General features: G+C 41.9%; 1 protein-coding gene across 8 annotated transcripts in view; it reads right to left on the bottom strand.

The window, feature by feature from the left end:
• Positions 1 to 17722, bottom strand: part of epha8 (eph receptor A8) — a 128493-nt gene that overhangs the window by 83851 nt on the left and 26920 nt on the right. For all 8 annotated transcript variants that reach the window (XM_061041424.1, XM_061041417.1, XM_061041419.1 and 5 more), the window contains exon 2: positions 8769 to 8833. In XM_061041424.1, coding sequence (XP_060897407.1) covers positions 8769 to 8833 — 65 coding nt within the window. The remainder of the gene's footprint in view (positions 1 to 8768; positions 8834 to 17722) is intronic.

The raw sequence follows: 17722 nt of genomic DNA, 5'->3' as shown, positions 1-17722 counted from the left end.
CGTTCTTACCCTGACGCACCTTCGGAGCTAACGCAGGGAGAGGGTGGAAATGTATGACACCGCCAGTAGGGTGGAACAGCGCTGTGTGTTTGCAACCCAGTCTCATGTCAAAATGTGTAATGCCTACGTTGGTCCACAGCGCAAAACGCAGTAGTTTCACAGTGCTGTTGATAGCATCCATAGCTACCAACCTTAGCGACAGTAGAAAACGTAACAGTCCAACGTTTTTTCTAGCGAGACCTGAAAGAATCTTCGTAGAAACGAACAAACTGAAGATCATAAACATAAACCGAACGACGATTATGAAGATACAATGTACATTTGTCGCCAGAAAGGTTATCAAAACGACACTTAAGCCTCAAACTATCTTAAAATATTGCATTTTCCACCGAAAATAGGTGTTTTTTTTTTTTTCGCCAGGGGAAAACTGGGCAGTCACGTGACCTGAGGTATGCCTATACAAAAGAATAGGCAAAAGGAAACGTAGGCATGTCACAATTTTAGAGCCCCTATTGTGAAACTACTACATTTTGCGCTGTGGACCAACGTAGGTATGACACATTTTGACATGAGACTGGGTTGCAAACACACAGCGCTGTTCCACCCTACTGGCGGTGTCATACATTTCCACCCTCTCCCTGCGTTAGCTCCGACGGTGCGTCAGGGTAAGAACGAGTTTGCCCCACCATTCTGCCTCCGTAGGTATTACACATTTTGAGACATGAGACTGGGTTGGTGTTTGTGTATGTGTGTGTGTAAGCGGAGTCATTGCCGTGACCCAATGTGAAACCACACACTGGGACACTAATGTGTTAGTACAAAGGCATCATGACAGAGGAACCTAGTTAGGCCCCGTGTCCACCTAGTGTTTTTTTACCGGGCAGAAAAGCGCTGGCTGTACGCTCGGGAGTGTGTGCATGAAGCGTTCGTGCGCCAAGAAGAAAAGCGCTGCACCTCCGTCCCGTCTCTATGACAACAATCGCTGTTGACAACGGCCGCTGTATAACTGACACGGCTCTGTTCCTTTTTTACTGCATTTTATATATTTTAGATCGTTTTTTAATCGTTTAATCGTTTTTTAATCGTTTGATGCGGCTGTGGCTCAGTTGGTAGAGTCGTCGCCTCTCAACCAGAAGGTCGAGGGTTCAATCCCCAACTGAGCATCGTGTCCGATGTGTCCTTGGGCAAGACACTTACCCCCGAATTGCTCCCGCTGTTTCTGCGGCGGTGTATGAATGGATTAGTACTTACTCTCTGATGTACGTCACTTTGGATAAAAAGCGTCTGCTAAGTGAATTGTAACATTGTAACCCGACTTGGAGCAAAGAGGATGTGAGTACAAGAAATGATCCGCAGGAGGCTAAAATACAGGGAATAGCATACATTTTCAAAAGAGCGCCCGTGACGTCAACAGCACCTTTCTGAAAAGTTGAAAGATTTTCAACTTGACCGCTCAGAGCAGCCGCACAAAAACGGCAGAGCGCTTGTAAAAAAAAAGACGCTGGGCTTTTCATCCAGGCGGCTGCTTTCTGCTGCGAACGCTCTCTACCCATTGAAAACAACTGGAAAAAAAGACGCTCGCGATGTGAGAAGAAAACCGCTAGGTGGACACGGAGCCTTTACTGCACTGCTGCAGAATCTCATTCTGTGAAGGTCTTAAAAAACACCAAACAGAGAAATCCCTCTTCTCCATCTTTAAACATACTGTACAGTATGCCTAAAAGAAATAGATGACATCTAGGGAGAAGCAGAAAATAAAGAATAACAGAATAAAAAAACGGCGTTCTGATCTGCGGAGAGGAAACGTCTGTCCCCGACCCTCGTCCCTCTGAAACATTCAGGAAACTACACCCTGATGGTTTTAATCCATCTTCCTCCAGCGTACACTTGACACTGATCCCTCTTGTATCCCCTTTAGGCAACCTCTTTATCTATTTCTCCTGCTCTCCCGCTCTCACCTTTACCTTACTCGCTTGCTCATTGTGACATGTGTCCCCTCCTGAACAACATTTCGGTGTAAAAAAAAAAAACATATTGAAGCTGCAGGATAAAAGCAGAGCGGCATTTTTGCCAAGATTTTGTTATGTAACGGTAAATTCCACAGAATGATATCACAGAATGAAAACACAGTGTGACTGAATACCGCGTCCCCCTCAGCACCAAACAACAGCAGTCCTGAGTGATATAATCGTCAGGTGACAGGCTGAGAAAATACAACTGCTGCCAAAGCAAAAGATTCCTAAGAGCATCAAAGAGCTGCTGCTGCTGCTGCTGCCCCGAGCGCAGGCCAGCTGAAAAAAAAACTGATGCGGCTAGCATGGCACATTCATAACACTGATTTCTGTCAGGATGGCAAAAAATGACCGTATGCATGTGCTGCATGTGTGAAGGTGTGCGTGTCACTGTGAGCGAGAGCAAGAGTGCGACAGAGTTAGAAACTGTCAAAACATCCATTTATCAAAGAACCCCATGAGGTCCAAGCAATGTTTTTCTCTATTTTTCACACATGTTAACACACACTAGCACACACACACACACACACACAAATACACATATTCAGAAGTAACATCAGAAACTAGGGGTGTTAATTACCGTAATCCTTAATCGATTAATCACAATTAAGAATTAAACCAATTAAAAATGTATTACTATTTTATACCAAAAGAGGCTGTCCCTCAACTTTGCAACTCGGGGGAAAAAAACGACTGTTTTTACTTATGAAGGAAGAAGTGGTGCTGAGAAAAGTGAGGCAAGAAATAAGCTTCGATGAGCAGACTGCGCTCACGACTCACCCCTGATCTAAATCAAAAACGACTAGGCCTTAAACTGTTTATATTATGACGAGTAGAGTCGGTTATGTGCTCACAACTCACTCGCTGACATTTGAAACCCTATCAGAAACATTGTCATCTGTCTAAAAATAAGAAAAACAGGCTCAGATTTTCCATCCACACACGCTGCCGGTTGAATGTTTTGAGTTACTGGTATCTGTGATAGTTTCTCATGTCCACACAGGCTGTGAAGAAATCCTGTGTTTTAGCTTTTATCAGCTTGTTGTTTGGTTTTGATCCACAAGTTTACTCTCTCTCTCTCTCTCATAACTTGAATCAACTTGAATGTTTCCAGCAGGATAACTTTTTTTTTTCACCGATAAATACATAAAAGACCATTAATAAATAAATATATCATATGCTACCTCCTCAGCTTGGAGATGTTGGCAGCCATACGCTTTTAAACTCCAGACAGTGTCCCAATGAGTTGCTCTTTCATACATGTAGTACACAACAGGAAACGATCCATGTCAGATGGGTTCTTACCAAATAGAAATATAGACTGCAGTTGAACTTAGAGGTGCAGGAGGAGGAGGACTACACTGCACTGGTGACTGCTTTTGCATCACAATGGACCGTGAATTTGGTGAATGAATCTCTGCATAATCATTGAAAGAGTGTAACATCCTTATACAAGCAAGAAAACAAAAGAAATAGATTGTTACACTAAAAGCAGCATCCTCAGCCCCCCCACCCCAACGCTTAGAAATCTGCAGACAAATTATGAAGCTGTTCAAGACGATTAACACTGCGCTGACTTAAACTAGAACATTTTTAGGACACGCCTGTTGGTTTATTTAAACTGATTTAGACAACTGTATTTCCATGGTTTCAGTGCAAATGTGAACGGGCCAATAGTTAAGCAACAGTCATAGTAGAGCATCTTTCCACTAACGAGACTTTTTTCTGCCCTGGATGTTAAACTGTCGAAAAAAGAACCTAAATAGGTTGAAGATTAGCCTTGCATTCATCTGTGTGATAGAAAAGACCTTGCACTGTGACTCTTGAACTGATTTGCCTACTTTGTTTATATTGCCTTGATAGGGGCGTACGTGGCTCAGTTGGTAGAGTCGTCTTCTCTCAACAGTAAGGTTGGGGGTTCGATCCCCAGCTCCTGCAGCAACATGTCCGATGTGTCCTTGGGCAAGACACTTAATTGCTCCCGCTGTGTCGTCAGCAGCGTATGAATGTGCATGAATTGGACTAGTTAATTGTGATGGTCTGTGTACATAGCAACCTCTGTCATCAGTGTGTGAATGTGTAGGTGGACTTGCGGTTTATAAGTGCTTTGAGTAGTAAGAAGACAAGAAACGCTCAATTCAATTCACCATTTTAAATAAGTTAATCTACTAAAACTACACAGCATCAGTCTGGTTTTGCCAAATGAAATGGGTATGTGTGAATGATAAATGCCGTTGTTGGGTTCTGCAAACAGACCTACATTTGACGATCAGGATGCATCTCTCCTGGTTAAGGGACATTCATCCTTTCCTTACTTACTTTATCTATCCTTTATAAAGTACATTTCCTTTCAGTAAAATATAAAACACAAGATTTAAGTTACAAGACATCGGTAACTTTCAGGTAATTCTTTTAAGTCAGAATTGCAGAAATGCAGTAAAAGCAGAAGCAGGCCTGCAGCCTGCAGTCACATGCTGCTGCTGCTCTGATAGCTTTGCTGAAGAATCATTTTGAATGCATCATTATCAAGCTGAAAACATACCCAGCCGACAGCGGCACTTACTGCTCCCAGTAAATCAAACCTCCCACATAACGGACAGCAGCTCTTTTGGGACTTAGTATGTACAAACTGAGCTCTATGGACAGAACGCTATGTATGCAGATAAATGAGTTAGAATACACAGTCACATTGTTTACCATCTAGATTCTGTGTGTGGGTAGTAATCTATTACTGGTTGAGCTGTATGGTATTCTGTGTGACTGTATAATGGCAGATGTATTACATGCTGCCACGCTGATCTCAGGCAGCTTGGAGACACTATTCAGAGTTCTCGATTGCATTTTCTCTAAAGCCTTTTTTTTAAATTTAATCTTACATATACATTTTTACAGTGTTTTTCGTTTGTGTTTAATGAGTACAGCAGCTCAAAACAGTAAAGTAGTTTAGGTTCTGTCAGCAGCAAATCAATAACGTAATGTTACCTGGATATGTTGTGTTTGTCAGCTCTTCCAAAAGAGAGGATTGAGTGATTTTAGACATATCATCAAAGTAAAACCTTCATTGTTACAAATGTAGTGTTTATATACATCTGCCTTTCAGAAACATCAAGGAAATACTTTTTAAAAAATACCTTTCATTTATATTTTCTAGATTTCTGAATTAATTTTGTGGTCATTATTTGCATTTCCTGATGCAAGAATGTCTGTATCAAATCTATGTATATGTCAGTGTGTGTGTGTGTGTGTTTTCATACATTTATTTATGCCTGCATTCCTTCACTTTCACTCAGATAATATCGTCACTCAGATACAGTTTGTTAAGAGTGAAGATTTCCTTTGCAGACTTGTTTTATGAGGGTTATTAAGTAAAGTTGACTGTGATTTTTGTCCGTTTGCACATATTAACAATCAGTGCAAGTTGTATAAAAAGACTGAAAATAGCTCATTCATTCATGTGGCTGTAGCAACAATATGAGTATAATATGGTTCATGTCTATGTTTTATAAACTCTCACTTTACTAATCACAAGAGTAGAGGCACTTAAAGAAAGGCGATGTAAATCTGTTGGTGCAAGATGTCAAGATTTGATTTTGTGGTGGGAAAAAGTAAAAAGTTCAAAAAAATGCTTTTTCAAAAGAATAAAGAACCTGAAGCTTGATTGATATTCCCTTGAATGCAGAAAGAAAAAAACTTCATTTAGGGAAATAAGTCAAAATGGAATTATCTGCTTTCAAGAAAGAAGCCTTCACTTCACATTGTTTGCTTTTATATTAACAACAAAAAATATATATTATATTTGATGTAAGATTGAAAAGAAATAATGAAGGAACTTAGAATAAAAAACATAAATGTATGTACTTAAGCTTCGCTGCTATCGTAGTTGAACTTATTTTGCGCAGAAGTAGAAAAGGTAATTCTGACAGGAAGTGAAACAGATTTTACAAATAACGAGACACTTCATCCCTCGATCTAAAGACACAAAGTGCAGCCCTCCAACCAAACGAGCAAACGTCTAACTACAGCTTTGACTTTTGCTGCTTGTTGATGATGGAGGTGCCAGGACAATGTAACGCCCATGAAAATCCAAAAAAAGTTTTTAAACCGCTGGCGTAGACAAAGAATGAATAAAAACAAGATTTTAAAAACAAAGTAACAAGATAGCTATCGTGAACCGTCATCGACCCCCTCCCAAGGACAAGTAGTTCATTTTTCCTCTGTAAACATACCGTTGAGCCAATTCAAATCAGCAATCAGAGAAAAAAAACTGTCTGATGAGAACAGAACAACAAACAGCTTGTTTCACCTTCCCCTCACATCCTTTCTATTCAGCACCAGATGTAAATGTTGCATAACATCCACGTAACTCCACAAAGTTGGGCTCCGGCTCTGAATTCATCCAGTCAAACATTTCATGTGCGTGAGCTCAGAGCGAGGAAACGTCTCTCATCAAGTTAAGATTGAAAATGTCTGGCAAACTGAATCAATTAGATGAAGCGGCGCAGGCTCAGTTATTACAATCTAGATGTTATAACACTGCTGTCAAAATGAAGGAGATTCACTCTTCACGCTGGTTTTACACAGAACACTCAAAACTCTAATCCAATTCTTCCAGCTCTTTCTCAGGACATGAAAGACAATCCATCTGTTCCTCCTGGCCGACGTTCAATCACAGCGCCTTCTGTTGTGTGGGCCGGAGGTGAGTTAAATGTTTCTACTGCATCTCTGACAGCAAGGGGACTCTGGGACACGGTGGCATCTTGCTGCTATAAAGATCACGGCTGGAGTCCTAATTCATCACCCCAGGCATCATCAGGTGGCATTACAATATGCTAATGCGGCGACGATGTGGCCTCGTCTCGCTGTCACCTTTTTCCTCTCTCTTTCATCCCCCTCCCTCCACCCTCTCCTACTCCTTCTTCTCCCCTTGGGGGTGAGCCCACCAGGGGGGGGGGGGGGGTCTGCCACCTTTCTGGGGAGGGGGCTGAATGTGATGTCTTAGTCGATGTTGGAATCAGCGTCGTTTATAAGTGTTGACAATCTCTGGGGCTGAGATGAGGGCGAGTTTCCACAGAGCGAACACCACTAAACTTTTTTTTGATGATCCTCGTTGTCCTGTCTCGAGGGATTACGTCTACCTTCATTTAAATGTTTTGTTTCATATGACCATGGAAATCATTAGACATTTCATCTGGAAAGTATTTTTAGCTGAGATTACTCAGGACAGACGTCTGTAGGGCAACCGAGGAATAGACAAATATAACGCACCTGTGTTTAACAATTTGACTTTTTACTGTTTCAATGATGATTGCCACTTTGTAACTTTGTTTTGTACAAATAAAATGAAACAAAAGCCTAAAAGTGCTTTTTATGTTTGAAATAAAACAGTATGTAATATTAGCATCATTTCAATGTCAGTATCTTTATTACCCAGCCCAGCATCTTAGGACATACGGCGGACAAAGACAAGTCTGAAATCTATCTGTACCGAGTTACAACGGCGCTGATTCCACAAAACACGTTTTCTGCAGTGTTGAACATTTAACTTGTGCACACCGTTCATTTAGAAGATTTTTGTGTTTATGCAGTGGCTGCACACGCACTCACATGTGAGACAGACGACAGACAACAAATGGAAAACGCTCCTTTAGGGACTGCATCTTTTGACCCAGCACAGCCCTGTTTAACAAAGTCTCTGTAATCTGAGAAGGTTAACATCCAGAGACTGAAGCATGCCGTGAGATGAAGTGAAGAATAGAAAAACTGCAGACTATCATCACGCGCAAAGGCTGTCTAATTCTTGCAAAGCAAATGCCAACTCTACGCGAGATGGGGGTTAAAGTAAGACAAACTTTTGAAACAAAACACATTATAAAACCATCATTTTGAGAGCTTTTCTTTGTAAATGCCTGCACAGGGTTGGAATAAAATATTTAAAAGACAAATGGACTGTCTCACCTTTTTAAGGCAGATTTTTAAATGCTAATTAAGTTGTGCTGTTATCATCAAGTTTTGCATCGCAATAAAGTAAGAATGTATGATTACTGCAACCCCGATGTTGAGTGAGATTGGATATGAGACAGGCATCACTCCTGTCCCACAAAAAAACGTTTTTTATTTCCAATTCACATCGTCCGCGGCTCACATTCATGCCAAACCATGTGGAGGGGGAGGGGGGGTGATCCATACAGACCACAGATTGACTGATCTGTCGCATAATTAGCCATGTGGTCATGTTGAAACAAATGTTATGTTGTTAAAAAAAATAAGGAGCTCTAAACTCCAGACGAAAGGTAACTGTCAAATGGTGTGCACGCTCACACACACCGCAGGCGTATGGCTGCGTGGTTGTGGTGTGGAGTCTCTGCTGCGTTGTGCTGACAGGCAAGCAGAAAAAGCATTTCACGCCGTGCGTCCTTGCCAAACATGCTCCCAGATGGACTGACTGCACTTTATCCAGCTTCACCCACTCTCTCTCTCAACACAGGGACCAGCAGGCTAGGAATAGGTCGGGAATCAAACTATTTTTTATGATGATAAATGTGAGACAAATGTGAACAGTTAACTGTTTGATCAAGTAAAAAATGCCCCAGGAGTGTAATGCTGAAGATGTGGATGGATTATATTTGTGAGTGTGGCAGGTACTGTTCTGATTTCAAAGAAAAAACGCACTGTTCCCAGCATCACGTCTTCAGATGGGGTCAAAAAGGAGTATATCTTTTATATGCACTTTTTCCTCGATGCACTTGTTGTTCTTACCCCATGTGATGGATACGTTAGCCAGCCCCAGTCTCCCGTGTACGTGGTCGTGTCCAGGAGACTCACTGCAGAGGAAGAAGAAAACAAAACAGAGGAGGTCAGCCATGAACTTTAAATGATTGTTTGTCCCCTTCCTCCCCCATCCATCCTGTCCTTTATCACCATCCTCAGAGTGCAGTGGCACCCGACAGCGTCTCACACACACACACACACACACACAGACACACACCAACACCTGTCAGACTGGTGTGACTGATGAGGCGGGACGGTTGTCACGGCAACTCTGAGCCAGGTGTCACAGCATGTGATGTCACCTTGACCTGCCTCACCCTCAGAGCTTGGACCTCAGCGGTCCACGTTGAGAATAGAACAGGAAATAAACTATTTCCTAAACAGTGCAGAGTCTCGTCTCAAAAAAGCCAATAAAATATTGATTCAAAATGAAGGTTTAAAATCAAAGTCACCTGCAGGTCAGACAACAACCCAGGCATGGCTTTGCTTATTTTTTTTTTATAGATATTTTGGACATTTATGCCTTTACTGGATATGACAGCTGAGGACGGACGGAGAATGTTGGGAGGAGGGAGGAGGGGAGGACATGCAGCAAGGGGCAGAGGTTGGAATTGAACCCACGGTCTTTGCGGCCAGGAATACAGCCTCTGCATGTGGGGCACTGGACAAAACCACTAGGCTATCTGGCGCCACGGCTTTACTTTTTCAAAGTTTCAAACAACAGCTGTGTGAACAGTTTCAATGTACACATTTTAGCTTTGCTTGAGATTGCAGTAAAAAAAAAGAAAAGGAAAAGACAGGGATACCTGTAGCACAGGTGGTTAGATTTAACAGCAAAACAGATCCAATAGGGCGATTAAAATGATCTTTTGGGGCGCTGGTGGCGCAGTGGCAGTGCACGCGCCCCATGTATGGAGGCTATAGTCTTCCAGGCGGGCGGGCCGGGTTCAAATCCGGCCTGTGGCTCCATTCCCACATGTCATTCCCTGATTTCCGACTCTATCCACTGTCCTATCTCTCAATTAAAAGGCACAAAAAGCCCCCCCCCCCAAAAAAAGATCTTTATTTAATAAGTTGAAGGCAAAATTCATTTTTAGAGAACCACTGGTTGCAGTGATATCCTGGCAGCTGCCCACTGGGACTAACTAGTTTACTGAACGGACTGAAATGAGATGAAGCTAGGAGAGAAAATAAACACTGGACAAACCATCTTTTCCACTTGAAAAGTCGTGCAGTGGGCACAAATCTTTTGTCAAAACATTTTAAAATCCCATAGTACCTCTATTGAAGTTGCCTGTAGAAAATATGCATCTTTGAGCACTTTTGATATCTTGCCCCTGACTTTGTTTGCAATCTAAAATTTCACTTGATATTCTGTCTGAACACACCTTTAGATCTGAGTGGCAGGATATTACAAGCAGGAAGGATGGACTGATGGGGGAAAAAGTGGATGAAGAATGTAGTGAACCACTAATTCTACCCTCTGGGGCTGTCCATATCTTGTGCTGTAGCAGGTGTGTGTGTGTGTGTGTGTGTCTCCCCTTCAACACTTCCAGCTAATATAATCTCTGCCCCAGGGCTGCTTGTCAAGCACCCAAGTGATGTTCCTCACATTAGAATGAGTTTAACAAAACACTTCACACTTCTTAGCTCTCCGTCTCTCATCCTTCATCTTTCTGTCTGACACTTGCTCTCTTCCCGTCTCTTCTGCATGTTAAAGCTACAATATGCAACTGTTTTGCCTTGAAGCGGGCGGTGAACTGCGAGGCCTGGCCTCAGCTGGCCAAGTTCATGTCTGCATACTTACTATTCATACTGATGAGTTTTCAGAAATACACTTGGAGACTAAACTAAAGCAGAATGGTTACTTGGAAATGTTGAAAAATTAAGATTCAAGAAGTATTTTCTGAAAAGAAACTGTGTTATTTTTTATAGATCTGTATTTCATATTTTTTAGGGAGCTGCAGTAATGGATTATTTTAGTAATGGATTATTTTATCGACTGTTATTTGGAGTAAAATAATCAATTATTAATGTAGAAGGAAACTCCGCTCTCAGCCACTCCACGCATGGAGGTCGGTGCTCTCAAAGACTTAAAGATGTACAAAAATTAATTAAACGTGTCGAAACCTTAGTCCTTTGCACCTTTATTAAATTCCTCTTTCAAATAAGATACTTTTTATTAAATGAACAATTTAAAAGATTTTTAAAACATTTTCTCAAGTGCAATAAGCAAAATATATTTTTACTATACTTTGCTAATAGGGAGAAAAAAAAGTGTAAAATGTCGCACATCAGTTGAGGTGCTTCAGATTTATCAAAGTGCATATTGAGGTAGGCTAATTCCACTGTACTATAGATATACTGCACCGTCATATTTCAGTTTCAACATGTAGTGATGCCACACTGGACATGTTCTGTTGTTCCTCCAGGAGTGTGTCTTCTTTTAGCCTCTAGCTATTTCTGCTTTCTCTTCCTCCATGTTTTGTAGTCCCTGCCTCACATCCATGTCACAGTAAAGGCATAAGCGAGCCCAAAGTGCCACAGAAACAACCATCTGTTCAAAACAACGGTGTGCTCTACAGTAAAGTTGACCACGTTTAAACAAGGCGTGGAGGCAAAGAATTTGCCCGGAGGCTTTTTAGTGATGGAGGTACTCGAGCGAGTTATTCGTTGAATTGTTTCAGCACAGGCAGCAGTACATTCTAACTGTTACCGACAGAAATGCTGAACAATTACAAAACTGTAATTGATTTGTAGATGTTGTATTCCCCTGGTAAATAAACTAATGCGTTACCTTTTTAAGTCCTGATACAATTTGAAGAAAGACACGAAGAGGAAAGAAGAAGGAACAAGACCGACAGAAACTTCATCTCATGAAGAGACACCAACACAGTGTCCCTGAAAAGAAACATCCCAGTGATGAGCAGTGATACACTAACCCAGGTGTTATCACTTCGCTCTGATTAAACCTCCTCACTGGGAATGTGAGCGCAACACATCTGCGTGATTCTCTTGGAGCGGCATTTTTTGCCACATGTAATTATTAGAAATTCATCAATCCATCCATCCATTGTCTTGGCTGGAGCCGGTCACAGCTGTCACTGGGCGAGAGGCGAGGTACGCCCTGCACGGTTTGCCAATCAATCACAGCGCTGACATATAGAGACAGACAACCAGCCACACTCACATTCACACCTAAGGGGCAATTTAGAGTCACCAATTGACTTCACGAATATGTCTTTGGACTGTGGGAGTAAGCCGGAGTACCTGGAGACAACTCACTCATGCACAGGGAGAACATGCAAACTCCAGACAGAGAAACACCTGTCCAGCAGGGTTTTAAACCAGGGACCTCCTTGCTGTACCACCACGCAGCCCATTAGAAATACAGAAAAGGCTTAAAGTAGACAATCCTATCTTCTCAGGAGATGGGTTATGTGATGGCAAGAAATCCCCTATTACTGAGCTACACAACCAGTAAACATCAAGCAACAATGTTTGGAAGAGTAAAGCCTCCTGAAAATACCCAATTTGTTTTTTTTTTCTGTTCTCTGTGGTCTCCATCACATCCTGAGAAAACATACTGTATGCTTTGGTAGCTGCTAAAGAATCTGCTGTCCAAGTTAACAAGTTGTTCGTTTTCTTTGTGTGACGTTAGACCCACTGGGTCTGGTGGACTAACCACTGCAGAACTAGCTGCCAATTCTGTGGTAATTCAGTGTGAATCAATTAATTATCGACAAATTACATTATATGTACTTAAAGTTTGTTGACTTTACAAACTCCTAGCATAGCTTTTCCCATCTTCATCCTTAAAAAAGATGTACATAATTAGCTAGAATAATTGAAGCCCCTGTGTGGGCTGACAAGGCTTTAACACAAATGATGTTGGGGAAAGAAATCACTGATTTTGCAGATCAGTTTATTAAAAATATACTGGGCAGTCTGGCTCTTTGGTGGCTCCAAATCGCAGGCGTCAGCCATTCTGAAAATAATGAACCTCAATAGCAAGAACTCTCACAGCCTTGGGATGTTTTTTTTTTTTTTTTCCAAAAGTGTAGAAGCAAGAGCTCTACTCTCAGTTTATCTGTTGATGCTGGTTGGAAGAGAGTTTAGTGTTTAACATGGAAGTGTTCATTTGTCACTTCCTGTGGGTCAAAAAGCTCCCAAACTCACAGAGACAAATAGTTTGAGTTTAAAGGTTGGTAATGGGGATAGAGCGCGTGTGTCTGCTGCTGCTCCACTTCATGATTAAGGTTTATAGGACGGGTGTATTTTTCCATGCAAATATTGCCAAGTGGAGCCACATGATCTTGGTAATTCTCTGTGCAAAGACTGTTGCTTTCCTCACAAACACACACACAATCACGTGTTGCAATTAGCCGGTGTGTCACTCCTCCTAATTTGAGCACTGGGCCGCTGCGGAGGCCAGTGGGTCAGAACACATAGACAGATGGCGGTGCCACCATCCTCTCATCCCTCCATCCATTCCTCCCCCATCTAGCAGCCTTCTCTCCGCCTCTCTCTCCCTGAGGGCGCCGGCATCCCGCCGTCTCGTATTGATGATGCGACGGCCTCTCGCACTCTATCCAAGGTCGCAAATGGATGCCGCCAATTACACTCCTCTGAGTGCTCTTCATTGGGCCACCGAAGTGACATAATGAAAGCACCGTACTGGGCGCAAGCAGATTTAGTAATTCCTCAACATACCGGGGGAATTTTGCTCTGCTATACCGTTATTATTAAAGGACTAAAAAAGGACAAATATATTCCCTCCCTGAACCTGGAAACATGTGAAGGCTGTGTGTTATCGCCCAAGAAGAGTGTATGTGAAGACTCACAAGGCGTTCCCAGTGGTATTAATTTAATTTCCACTCCAATGAGAAATCCCTCTGTCTTTGAAGGTGGTGGGAGTCATTTATCTCATTTGCTCTGGCTGTCTGAATTATGACTTGTAAACAAGCGACAGGGTTCAGTGGAAAATCTGGTGCCGTGCTTTAATGTGACAAGAACTGTGCAAATAAAACAGAGGACAGCCAGTAATTAGCACTTTTCTTTCTCTAAGCACTTCTGCTCATCCTAAATGAAGGGAAACTGAAGTGAAAGCGTGCTTCTAGGGCTGGGGAACATATCAGGAAAAAGAGATCTCGATATACATCAATATGGAAATGTACCACTGGATATCGTTTATTTACAAAGCGCTTAATATCACATTTTTAAAAGGATGATTTGTACGGTAAATAATTGGTAAAATATGATTTTTAAAATGACTTCACTTTCCAAATAAAAAAAGAGCTAAGATGCTATGGCGACAGTTTGTCCATGGGGCTGACTTTAATATTAGCCCAGCTTGTTTGTGAGGATTCATTAACTTTTTCTTTCAGAAGGTCTTCAACTGGAGACAATTTAAACGTACAATATGTCGAATTTTATGACAATGTTTATAGTAAAATATCTAAATTAATAAAAAATGGACTAAACCTATGTTAAGATTTTTGCTTTGTTGAGTACTAACATTACCTAAAATATTTTCTAACAGTTATCAAAGCCAAAGAAATCCGTAATTTTAAAGTTATAATGGGACGTGTCTTGCCGTGGTGACTGAATGTTTAACGTTGCCGTGGCAACACCAGATCTTATGTCAAAGACCCCTACACACGGAAGAGAAATTGCAACTGAAAGCTGCTTGAAAAAAAGGCCACGTAAATTATACTTGGATACATCGTCGGTAAACATATTCTCTTCCTAAGGTCGGTTTCGCCCGTTCATCTTCACCACGGTCAACGGGAGTTCGGTTTCATGGGGTGGGGGGGGAGTAGCAGAGAGAACTCCCATGATTCCCTGCCAGCCTCGACGTCATCTTTTGTTATTGTTTTCATTGAGAGCCCCCTGGTGGCGGAATCTACATTTGGTATCTTTAACACCAGGGTCTGAAAAACAAATGGATCCTGTGATTACAACAGTAACATACCAAGTAAAGCAGATGAAAATGTGTTTCTCCTACGCTCTTTGACAACTCCACTGGATTCATCTGACAGCAGTTAACCTTTTTGTAATTGCTATAGACGTCAATTCATTGACGAGCCCCTCCTGAGAATATAATTGACTCGCTCAAATTGTTTCTACTTCATCCCCTGATTTATGTTTGGACTTTTTACACACATTTTTATTCAAGACAGCAAACTAATAATAAAAAGTACTTTACATATCAGGCCACATTACAGCTAGACTGAAGCATGCCTTGTTTTTACACCACTGACTGACCTTCATGAAGTCTTGAACAGAAGGAGCTGAAAGGTCAGAGGGTTCTACAGCTTAAACAAAAAATAATAATAATAATAACGATTCTGCAGCACTGACAAGGGTTAAAGCCTTTGTTTGGAAGTGGAGGCGGGTGCGGTGACCAAGTGCTGCTCCTCCAGGACTCCTGGCTTGAAATTGAGTTTGTTCCTGTTTCACAGCTTCCTGTTCATAACAGAAACACAAACCACCAATACGAGCCCTCCACGCTTCCCCACAACACCACCACCACCACCACCTCCACCAGTTTTTTTTTTCTCTCACCCTCTCTCCCTGCACTCCTCCACATCTTGGAGAGCAGCACCAAATGAAAAAGCGTGTCTGTCGACTTGAGAGCTTGTTTTAGCTCGCTCGGAGACTCGCCACATATTTCCCAGGGCAGTGGTCAACTTTCCTCCTCCATTACTTTTCCCCCTCCCAGCACTCAATCTGGCCAGTAGGTTAGCGGGTGTGTGGACGCCTGCGGCCTGGCATTCATGTCCCGGACATGTATCAAATCAGCCCGGCCCGCCAATGCTGTTGAAATGCAGTGACGCGCATACACACACAAACACACACACACACACACACTCTATATGTGCCTATCAGTGGTCATTGCAGGCTCAAAGAGGTGGTGTGTGTGTGTGCGTGTCTGAAGTCAACATGGAAGAATTATGGGCTGTCTTGGAGGAAGTGGAGTTCGCCTGCAGCACTTGCAGTGTCTCCAAACAACAACAATGTTGCCTTTAATAAAAATAGGCACACACATGCACATATAGAGGGGAGACTATAGGAAAAATCACACAATATAGCTGCAGATGCTCAAAACCTCATTTCCACCCCAAAAGACACGGCCATACATTTCAAAGGAAAAGTGCAGCTATTATTCTACACCAAGAGTCTGGAAGACAACATGTGAAAGCAATCAAAAATGTGCATTGTACCGTTGTTTTGGAAAAGATCACACAATGTACACACCCTCAGAAACCTGCACAAATGCAGACAAATTGATGGCGTACATATACAGTACATTTACACACACACACACACACACACAGAGAGACACACATGCACACGCACCGACACGTTGATGGCACAGCTCTTGGGCCAGACAGGGACTCTGACAGCTGTGTAATTATCTCATCAACACCTCCTTTCTCTAACAAGCCTCTCCTTCTCTTCTCTCTCTTCTCGCCGCCTGTAAAGCTCCTCATCAGCGCTGCGACCAGAGGAGGCGATAAAAGCCTGCACAGAGATGAGAGGAGCTCCACCAAAACACAAAACCCTCTCTCTCGCACTCCAATTTTCACACACATATGCTCAAAGACTCACAGCCATCTTTTATTCCTTACTCGTGTCGTGCTGCATTTGCTCCACGGTCCTTATACCAAATCCCCACTTGCCAATTATGAAGCCGGCATAAATTACTTGCTCTCAAAAAAAAAAACGTTGGGCCTTTTTTCAACCAAGACAGCAAAAAAACCAAGACTTCACAACTTCAAATGTTTGTTTTCATCACCACCCTTCTCCTCGCCAATGCAAATTTATATTTTTACACAAATTGTTTGAGCAAGTGTGCTGAACTAAATTGCACATTCTGAAATAAAAAGGTTGAGTAGAATCACAGTAAAGGCATTCGGTGACTCCTTTGATATGCAAATTGTTGATTGAAAATGTATTTTTAATTTTGTGCATGTGAGAAATAGAATAGAGAGAAGTAAATAGACTGTGGTTCAAGTGATTGCTGCACAAAAGGACACTCAAGTGCACGAGCATAGTGGTGCTGAAAGCTCCTTTCAAGCATGTTCAGATCAAACCCACACAGTCACAACGGGGAAAACAGGATTCCTCTGACAGAAGTGATTCATAATAAACTTTTTAAACTTTTATTTTTGGCAACAAGGAAGTCACAGAGTAAAAGATTGAAATAATGAGTCCTGTCTTTTCAGTGGTGGTCAGGAATAAAGAAATAGGTGAGGAAAGATTTGCCTTGATAACAAAGCCCACCAAAGGCAGAGTTGACCAGCAGACAAAATCCAAAACTAAGCAAACTGTTTTTTACAACTTTAAAGTGGAAATAAAAGCAACAACACACATTATTCTATCAATCACATTTTCTTTCATAGAGATCTCCCTTGATTCAAATCTAAACTCTCAGACTGAATCACAGTAGTTTCTTGTTGGCATTGGCCAAAAAAATGTTGGCATTACTTTGTACAAGGAATCTATACTTCTAAATGTTTTAGGCTCCAAACTTCAACTCAAAGTGACTCAAGTATTTCCTACAGGGCTGAATGTTTTTCAGCATCGCACTTAATGTTTGCCTCACTGTTACCAATGCAACATTCACAAATCTGTCACCAAAAATTAAGAAAAATTATATAACTAGAATACAAGAAATTAGATCAATAAAACATCAAGTCTGCTTTAAATTGTGGCTCAGTTGGTAGAGTTGGTCGTCTCTCAACCGGAAGGTCAGGGGTTAGATCCCCAGCTCCTACAGCTACATGTCCGATGTGTCCTTGGGCAAGACACTTAACCCCAAGTTGCTCCAGCTGTTTCGTCGGCAGTGTATGAATTTGTATGAATGGGATTAGTTACTTCTGATGGTGACTTTACATACCAACCTCAGCCATCAGTGTGTGAATGTGTAGGTGTGA

Source organism: Labrus mixtus, chromosome 7 (assembly GCF_963584025.1).
Source record: "Labrus mixtus chromosome 7, fLabMix1.1, whole genome shotgun sequence".
NCBI lineage: Eukaryota > Metazoa > Chordata > Actinopteri > Labriformes > Labridae > Labrus > Labrus mixtus.
This window is presented reverse-complemented; position numbering and strand designations above follow the sequence as displayed.